This window comes from Acanthisitta chloris, unplaced genomic scaffold (assembly GCF_000695815.1).
Source record: "Acanthisitta chloris isolate BGI_N310 unplaced genomic scaffold, ASM69581v1 scaffold29467, whole genome shotgun sequence".
In the NCBI taxonomy this organism is placed as follows: Eukaryota; Metazoa; Chordata; class Aves; order Passeriformes; family Acanthisittidae; genus Acanthisitta; species Acanthisitta chloris.
The window spans coordinates 35,106-45,029 of NW_008683653.1; the positions used below are offsets into that span (position 1 = coordinate 35,106).

Consider the following 9,924-nt stretch of genomic DNA (forward strand, 5'->3'; position numbering starts at 1 on the left):
ACAGGTTCCAAAACCAGGTGTATCAGCTTGTGTGCTCTACAACAGGCAACTAAATAACCACTAAACAGCAAGATCATAAGCCCCAATCTCAAAACTCACTTGCCTTGAGCCAGCACTGCTGCATGTCCATCCCTGCCCAACTGCAAAAGTGTCCTAAGTTAAGCCATCAAGTTATAACAACATTTTTCTCTCTCAGCAGGCAGGCATTAAAGATTTTCTGGCATCCTTGAAAATTAAAATGAGACAGAAAGCACAAAAAACTAATATATAAATGCCCCTATTTTATGGTTTTAGTTATAAAAATGAAAATTGGTATCTATACCATTTCCAAGGGGCAGTTTATTATTTTTCTTGACATTCTGAAGCAATTTTTAACCATTTTTAAGCACATTAAAATCATCAGTTAGTTGAAGTATAGACCACAAAGGGAGCAACTATATAGGAAATGTAGCAGGAAATTATTAATGCCTTTATATATGCTTTTATAAATTAGTCTATGAGCAGGTAAGGAAGTCAGTAAAATGAGAGCTAGAGAGCATATCATCTGAAAAAAAATCATGGCTATACATCTGATAAAAAAAAAGCAGTAAGAAACTTGCTTCTCTCAAGAAAATCTGGACATGACAAACTATAAAATGGTTAAATTTGGCATAAAACAGGTTTGAAAAAAATGGCAAAGTTCATGCTGCAACCTGAATTTTCTGAGTTTAGAATTAACTTCTACTATGACATGAATTATCTTCAGTATGCATATTTCCTTTTGAAATTTAAAAATGCTTAAAACAGTGTTAGCATTCCAACACCCTCAGCAAAACCGAGGTTTCATTTTAAGGTCAGGAACATCCAGGGAAGATAATCATGACCTCTCTGGTTGTTCTGCCTTGCTGGATACATGGTGAATTTTTATAATGCTGATCAAAGAACAGAAAGTGGAATGGAAAGAAGCAGAAGAGATTTGTTTGTATCTCTGAGACAAAACTGTCTCCAAGGACAGAACCTCAGGTAAACGACAAGAATTTGTATTCTGAACAAACAGCAGCAGTCAGTCCAGGCAGACTTTGTGAAAAAGCTTTACCCAGATCAGTTTAGCAAAGAGCAGGCTGAGAACACAGCCCTAATGAGGGCAAGGCCTTCCTGCCAAAATCACTTGGAATTCCTACAGTTGTGCTTACACTTTTGTTCCGAATTGACAAACATTTTTCAGAGAGTTTTAAACTACAGGCGTATTTTCTTCAACAAAACATGCAGGTTGTAGCAGGCCAGAACAATAGCTCTGCAATCAAACTGAACCTCGAAAGAGTTGGTTTTAAGTTGTTCAGCTGTGACAAAAACACTGCATTTTGCTTAATGATGCAGCAACAGAAAGCCATGTCATATTTCTGAATCAGTAGATCACTGAATTTAGAGAAAAACAGTACAAATAGAATGAAGTTAAAAAAACATTTAAAGGTATTTGCTTCAAAATTCAGAAAGATGAATGAGCATTTGGGGAATAATCAGTTGAATACATGTTTCAATTTACTACCTTCATCCTGTTGGGTTTTTGTTACTGGACCAGATACTGTATGTTGGCAGGCAGGAGGCTGATAAATAAGGTTCTCCATTCTAAACTGACATTTTTACCAAAACTCTATTATATCATAAAACCAAAGCCTGGAATATCTATTTTGCCTGTCTCAATGGAAACAATTGAGCAAGCATTGGTTTACTGGTCAAGATGCAGAAGGCTGAATCTAAATACACACACAAGTAAGTTTAACCACCAAATGCTGGTTTCATTCTGAGTAAAAACACATTTCAGAATAAAGAATAGATTTAGAATACTGTATTATAGAATATATAATGTAGTAGAGACTACAAACATTTCAGGGTAAAAAAGACACTGTGGTATCCAGAATAAAATGGTTTTCACGATCTATTCATTTTTACTCAGATTCTCTTACTGTTGTCTCCTCCTTCCCCTTCAGAAGTAAACTTCTGTCTCCAAACTGAGTCTCCAAGCTATGATGTTCTTTACAAGAGAAATGCTACTTGTAGGATCAGTGTTTTCAGAAATGCCTACAGAGATGGGACACTTGTCCATGTAGTATTTTTAAGCAGATGTATTTGCTTAGCAGAGTGAACAGAAACGAGCCACAATCAGGCTCGAAAGGAGATGAGCTGTTCTGTTTGAGAGGCTCTAGGATGCTGTAATACAGAATTTTAGAATGAAAAAGAACAGTTTGAGAAACATATACACCATTATATTTTCCTAAAAATTTTACAATCCCTTGCCCCCAAGCATGTATTTGGACAAATTTTCATACGTAAATAATTATGACCTACAGGGGAAGAAAAAGAAACCCAAAAAACCACAAACAAACCCCACAAAACTCCTCTGGACATCTGGCAAACCTCCAGCTCCTTCCCAGTCCATCTACTAGGCATCTTCGCAGTGTAGGAATCTGGGAAAATACTACACAGTTTTCAGGGCTCTGAAAGGCATACGCTGGCAGGTTAAGCTGGACAACTGACAGGAGAATGAGGTTATGTACATATCACGTGTGTGCAGACAGCTTTGCCAAAGCCAGGCACGTCTGGTCTGCTTTTCCACCACATGCTGAACCTCTGCAAAAACTCAAATGCACCAGGCACATCTGACGAGAAGACTTCATTCCGTTTCAGGCCTAGGAGATGACATGATCAAAGGCCTTGCTACAGATGTGGCACAGAAATGAGAGTGACTGCTATGCCCAAACAGGAACAGAAACTAGTCAGACAGAGAATATTGGCTGATCTGCCACACAATTTCTCTCCCCACTCGGTACAACAGAGAAGCACCCAATTAACCTGCACCACATCACTGCCACAATTAGCACACTATTTTAAGGTCTGGCAGCTGAAATGCTCAAGGTGAAGCTAGCTCTGAGACATGCAACTTATATTCACCAAACTGTGTCCTGTAAGCATGAAAAACAGTATTCAGTGATGAAAAGATAAATCAGTCAATTCAAGAAGTCACTTGCTGCCCCAGCACACACTCATTAACACCTGGGACAATACACAGTGGGGAACAGTCGCAGTTATTATACAGTTGATCAGTTATTTAATCAATAACTTAGTTATGTATTTCTTCTGAATTATCTCATATTAATCAGTATCAACAGGCCCTAAATACTGGTTTCCACAGTAACCACCATCAAAGACTAATGAAAAAAGTAGTAATTATGTAGGTAAGGTTACTCAAAGATAGAACCCAGGACACTTTTTTAAACCCTTAAAATTGGTAGATCATCTAAACAAAAATGGAACTACTGTCTTGCTCTCAGAAAGAAAGCAAACATCTAAACTTACAGTTAACTATGTAAGTGTAAAGGTCACATTGAAAATGCCTATTTGATCCATAAACCTTCTGTTCCTCAGTGGACAAAGATTTCTTCTGGCATTCAGAACTGTAATTTGAGCTCCCCTCCTGGCTTTGAAATGAATAGCCCTAGCTCCAGCCTAACAGATTTCCCAAATGAAACTCTTCTGTGAAACAGCAGATCAGTGCAAACATTAACTGGCATGGATCCCAAATCCAGCCTGAAAAGTCCTGGGATTAGACTGTAAGTGTCTCCAACATGGTGTTTAGACAGCATTTAAACTTAAGATGAACAGGATCATATGGAACATTAGAAGAAATATGAAAACCCAATCAATTAAAAACATGAAATATTCTCTTAAGTATTCCTAAAACTGGTATTTACTGTGTATAATTCTGTAAACCTTTTTCCATTGTAATCATTAAATTGGATGCAAAGCATTCTTTACAAAATGATAGCTATTGCATGACAAAATGCTGGCAGACTTGCCCAGTACACAAGTACCACCTTTTGCTGCCAAGAGGATTTATTTTACACTGTGTGATACAACCAGCCATAGATATTCAGCTGCACTGAAATGAAGGTGGTTTCGACAAACATTCAAAATACTGCAAGAAAGAAAACCTTGGGCAGGACTTTATTCCTCCAAATGCTTTCTTTTGATTATCTCTGAGATTTACATGATCACCAAATCCAAATGTAAGTCTTGGTATATGGGAATGCCACTATACCAATCAGAAACACAGAGGAAACTCTGTTTTGTTAGGTCTAATAAGATGTGGAAGAAAAAGAGTGTAATAAGTCACTAAGTCAAACAAAAGGTTAGAAAGAGATAACTTGTTTCCAGATTAACTTGTTTCCAGATACTGTTAAGTGTTACTGCAAAACCTTCCAGTGTTTTGCCAGGTAAACACGTCTCACTGAGCACTCCTTGCTAGTATCTGAAAGCAGGGGATAAAAACAGTATTACAATGCTAGGGCCTAAAAACCTCAGTTTTGGGTGAAAACTTTGGTTAATAAGGAAGAAGCCTCAAGCTTTAGTTTTGCAAAAACTATAAAGACAAGTTGCACAATAAGGCAGAACAGAAGGGAAATATTCCTATGGGAAATACAAGAGGATATGCAGAATTTTGTTAGGATGAGACCCTAGGAATAACAGATACGTCATTTTGAGGAAGTTCCTTTATTTGATGCAGCAAAGGCTTTGAAATACACAGTAAGGAAGAAAGGGCAAGAGGTATCTGCCACTCAGTGGAGAAATCACCATGTGAACAATCTGTAGGGACCTAAAGAAAACCTGGAAAAGTCAAATGAGTTGTCTTCTATGGGTCTGTAACATCTATTTGCTCTGGAAACAGATGTCTTCATGAAAAACTAAGAAAACAGTTTTACCTTTGAATTACTGAGAGCTTCAGTTTTCTTGAAGAACTAATAATTAAGTCTTTGTAAGAATATTTTAGGAAGATAAACAACTAGGGGTAACATATCCCTGTCCTGGAACACACCTGATAGAAACAGAAATTCTAATCAAACATGAATCTTCTCTTAGACAACAAAATTCTCAAATCAGGTAACAGATATAGATTTAGCCACGGTTAGATCAAACAGCTAACTGTGGTAAAAATCAGACCACCCAGGTGGAAAATGACTTTACAAAACCAGGAGTAGACTGGCTGGGGATCTTGTTATTTCATGATAGCACTCAGGACAATGGAGTGCCATGAGGTCAAAAAGCTGTGAGATCTTGTGGCTGAGAGATTCTAAATTGAAAGAAAGATGGTGCTACCTTCGTGTTGCCATCGACGAGTTGTCAGTGCAGGTGTTGGGGGCTCACCCCAGCCAGCAGCTCAGCCCCACACTGCTGCTGGCTCCCTCCCCTCAGTGGGATGGGGAGAGAATCAAAGAGCAAAAGTGAGAAAACTCATGTGTTGAGAATAGAGCCAATTTAACAGGTAAAGCAAAGCTGTGCATGCAAGCAAATCTAAATCAGCAATTCATTCACTCCTTTCCAGCAGCAGGCAGATATCAAACCATTTTCAGGAAAGCAATGGTTACTTGGAAAGACAAATTGCATAACTCCAAGCATCTGCCCTGCCCCCTCCTTTCCCCAACTTTTATTGCTGAGCACAACATCATATCCCTTTGGTCAGCTGGGGTCAGTGGTTCCAGCTGTGTCCCCACCCAAATTCTTGTGTACCACCAGCCTACTCGCTGGCAGGGGACTGTGAGAAACCGAGGCAGCCTTGATGCTGTGCAAAAACAGTTCAGCAGTATCTACCCCAAAATAACCATTGCCCAGACAGAGGAACTCAGGAAAAAAGCCTTCTGCATTTTGGTGTGGCACAATCAGCAAAAAGCCCCAGCCAAGTTCCTTGGGCATAGGCCCCTGCTCAGAAGCTCAGGTTAGTACTCATATTTGAGGTACTGCAAATCTGAGATGCTGACATCTCACAGTGAATAAAGAGCTCACACCCCTCAAGGCCCCAGAGTTTCTTCTAAACAAATTACATTCGATAATCAGACTAAAAACTAACTGCCTTCATGTCAGCACAGCAGTATGACAACTTCTAATTACTCTTTATACCAATTGTCTCAACAGAACCAAAAAAATTAAGTATGACAAGTTCTAATTACTCTTTATATCAATTGTCTCAACAGAACCAAAAAAATTAATAGATCAGGTTTCAAAAGGTAGATATTAGTATGCACATACAGAAACTCCTAATAGAATTTCAAAGTGAGATGAAATATTACACTTACATAAGAAAGACCCTTCAAAATCAGATGGGATAAATAGGTCTCATGGTACTTAAAATCCTAATGTCTGGTCCAGTCTAGGTTAGCCTGAAGATGTCTGCATTTCTTTTCAGTTTCTTTGTGAACTCCAATTCTTGGTCAGCCTAGCAAATACTCTCAAAAAAATAGCAATTTCATTTAGGCTATTTAAAATGTTATTTCTCTATTGTTTCTACCACACAGCATGTGTGAACAACAGGATTTGCTCTTGATATACTCTCCAACTCCAAATTAGTTTATGAAGTAAAAAGGTCTAGCAGATTACCAAATTGGGCTGCTTCGCATGCCATGGACTTTTTCATTTACTTCATCCAGAGGGAACACTTCTGCACCACAGTTTACATAAAACATTTTTTGCAATCTGCTTTTATGCATCAAGGACAAACTACAGCTCTGCTTCCAAGTGCAGATACAAACTGTGTACTCACCAGTGCTCGCTGCACACTCTAACAGTCTATGCATAGTATGGACAAGTAAACTTTCTCCTGTCTTCCACTCATTTCTGAGTTTGCCTGACACTTGGTAATTCTTGTAGAGAGATAATCATGCAGGATAAACAGAGCTCAAAGCAATAACCTTGTCTTTCATCACGGTTTTAATGAGAATCAATACGTTGCCAAAAACTACTCCTAATAGTTGAGAAGCAACCACCCTTCCAACTTGCTCTAATGACAGTAGCAAACTGGAGCAGAAGACAGGGTTTGAATTGGTTATCTGTGTCTAGTTTTATGCAGAAAACCAAGGCTACAAATATTACTCGAAGACTGCCCAACACTGACTGGGGGATATTAATACAATACACACACAGTCTCTCTCCCAGATTCCGAGCCCATCGCACACAGGAGACCATCAATGTCTGCTCTTTGTCAGTTAAATGAAGAGATTACTGCTAAGCACATTCTAACACTTTCTTTAGTAGAGTGGCATATTAGGAAGCACTGAACACTTCAAAAAGCAAAATGCATTCCTTCAATTTCAACTGCTAACCAGCTAGTTTCAGCCCTTGAAAGCTGCAGTCTAAACACTTGGACTGCCTGAACCAAGAACAGACTCTGAAGAGAAGCTGACATCAGTATTTAACCCAACATATCACATACTTACATCTGGCATTTCTGTACAGCAAGAAAGGGTCCTGAAGCTGGAAATCCAGGTCTTTAGTAATAGGTTCTGTTCGATTTTCCATGCTCAGCCTGTTCATAATTGTGAAGCCATGCCTTGGAGAAGCCGATCTGAAAATTATCAAGTAGAAATCCCATCAAGTCAAGGCAAAATTACTACAATTTCTTTGTTGTACAGTTCTCCAAATTTATTTTATTTTTATTTATTTCTAAGAGAGACTACAAAAACATAATTTCATTGCCAAGGAAATAACAATTGACTCTTGCAGTGTTTCCTGTAATCCCTTTCATTATGGCAAAACCCTCTATTATGTAGGAGACAAAAACAGACTATCAGCATCACATTACCCAACACCACCATCTACCCTATAGTTTCTTGTGGGAGTAGAAAGCAGCAATTAAAACAAGTCAGTCACAAGCCAGAGCAAGCATATTTTTCAACACTCAGGTTAACAACTGCAGACAGTAACAGTCACCACAGATAGGACTTTCCATACCATCTAAAGCATGAGAACAACAGTGAGGGTGCTGAGAAACTGGAACAGGCTGCCCAGAGCAGCTGGGGATGCCCCATCCCTGGAAGCATCCAAGGCCAGGCTCAATGGGGTTTTGAGCAACTGGATGTAGAGGAAGCTGCTCCTGGTGGGGTGGTTAGACTAGATTATCTTTAAAGGTGTCTCCCAACCTAAACCACTCCATGATTTTATGCTTCTATATCATCATGCTTGTTCATGGGGGTTACACGAAGAGTCACTTAGATAACTTGTATTAATGTGAGCTGTTAAGCCTATCAGGATCCTGACAGGAGATACTATTTTCAAACCAAGTGTGACAGTAAAGGAAAATGATGGCAATCTCTGGTAATTGCCGTTGTGTGGATTTCTCTATGAAACCCAAAGCAAATGATCTCTGGTAATTGCCGTTGCATGGATTTCTCTATGAAACCCAAAGCAAAGGAACCTGCATTACCAGATTGGAGTCAACAGGAAATTAAACTAAAGTAGAACCCTTGACAAGAATCCTTGCTTGCAACAGTCAGGACTGCACTTAAAACAAACAAACAAAACCCAGTTCACTTCCACTGGCGTTAACACGCTTGTAAGTCTGATATTTTGACCACTCCACAGAATTCACAGAGATGAGATGGGTAGTACATAGCCCAAGTAAAATGGTCACACCACTTGACATTGTGACTAACGAGAAGCAACAATGGCAACACCAGTGGTCTCCATCCCATTATCTGTTGGCAATGGCTTTTCCACAGGACTTTATGACTTTGCTCAAAGCCACAGAAAATGAAAGTTAAAACTGATGAGGAGGGCAATGTATGAAGTTACTCACAGTTCACAACCTGTTCCATTCTGCTGCCTATAGAGCATCCAGGCAGCAACCTCTGCTCTAAATGGAAACTTCCTCAGGCAACAAAAAAGAACAGTTAAAGATCCCAGATGCTGGAAGCACCAGGTTACTAGTAATGTGGTTGTCAGTTCTTGAGCTTTAAAGCCAACATACCAGGAAATACTGCTCCTCTTTTGCAGTATGCAACTAGCCACATCCACCTCCTGCCAGCACCACAAAGGGCTGGTTCTTTCCTCTCACAGCAGTAATTATCACAGCACCTTATCTCCACTTACCTGAAAGCAGCTTAGAAAGATTACTGATGACCATTTCTACTGCTGGGACACAAGAGCTGGAAAGACTGAAATCAGCATTCCCACTTCACACAGCTCACAGACTCCTAGGCCTGTCTGTTACTTCACACATACATCTCTTGCTTTCTCAGATCTCCTATCAGATCCTATTTCACATCAAAGCTGAAGAACAGAATTTATGCTTTTATGGTGCTGCTGTAAGCTCTGCTGACTGCATTATTTTCCAATGTTAATCACAGCCACAGGGAAATGCTGGAGTACTCAGGTGGAAACCCCAGTGCAGGGTAGGCCCCACAACAGATCAAACATACCTGCTAGAACAAATGATGCTGTGAAAAGCCACAGCCAGAGTTGTTGCTAGAAGAAAGCATTGAAGCCATCCAAAATGTTGGATTACAAATGAATACATAACACATACATGACAAATGAACAAACAGAAACAAATAGTATGAAAGTACCCTAAGTAGGAAAAACAGTATTTCCAAGGCTCTACCATTCCCTTACTTTTTTACCCACATTGAGATTTAAATCACATTTGGAAGCCTTGTCACAATACAAAGTGGATCCTCCTTCCCTGCATCTGCTTCTGCCAGTTTCAGTTTGTTTTCACCCTTGGACAAGGAGGAACTTTTTCCTTCATTCAGCCATGCTCCATGCCAGCTAGCTTTTCCACATCCCCAGGTTCCACCTGCAAACCTGACCTTATGTCCTCACCTTGTGTAGACAAACAGCGTTCCCTCCACATCAGTCTTCTCCTGAAGGAAAGTTAAGAGAGCTGAAATCAGGGCAGTGTTTTGCTTGCCCCCCCTTGATCTCTGTTTTACCAGTACCACCAGTTACATGTCCCTCACCCAAGCCATGAAGAGATAACTAAACCAAACTCCATCAGCTGATGGGGAGAGGCTGGAGCCAGTACAGGGCACTGTGCACCTTAGCCAGGCTGTCTGATAACATATGGAAAGGCTAAAGACACAACACCATGAGACTAAACTTTGTGCTGGATTAACTCTCCAC

At 39.8% G+C, this 9,924-nt stretch overlaps 1 protein-coding gene across 1 annotated transcript in view; it reads right to left on the minus strand.

Moving 5' to 3' along the window:
- DCP1B (decapping mRNA 1B) overlaps positions 1-9,665 on the minus strand; it is a gene marked incomplete at its 5' end in the record, with an annotated part of 42,940 nt that extends 33,275 nt beyond the window's left edge. Inside the window, 2 exons of the mRNA XM_009079036.1 lie at positions 7,242-7,369; positions 9,625-9,665. Of these exons, the coding sequence (XP_009077284.1) occupies positions 7,242-7,369; positions 9,625-9,665 (169 nt within the window). The remainder of the gene's footprint in view (positions 1-7,241; positions 7,370-9,624) is intronic.
- Positions 9,666-9,924: the final 259 nt, after the last annotated feature.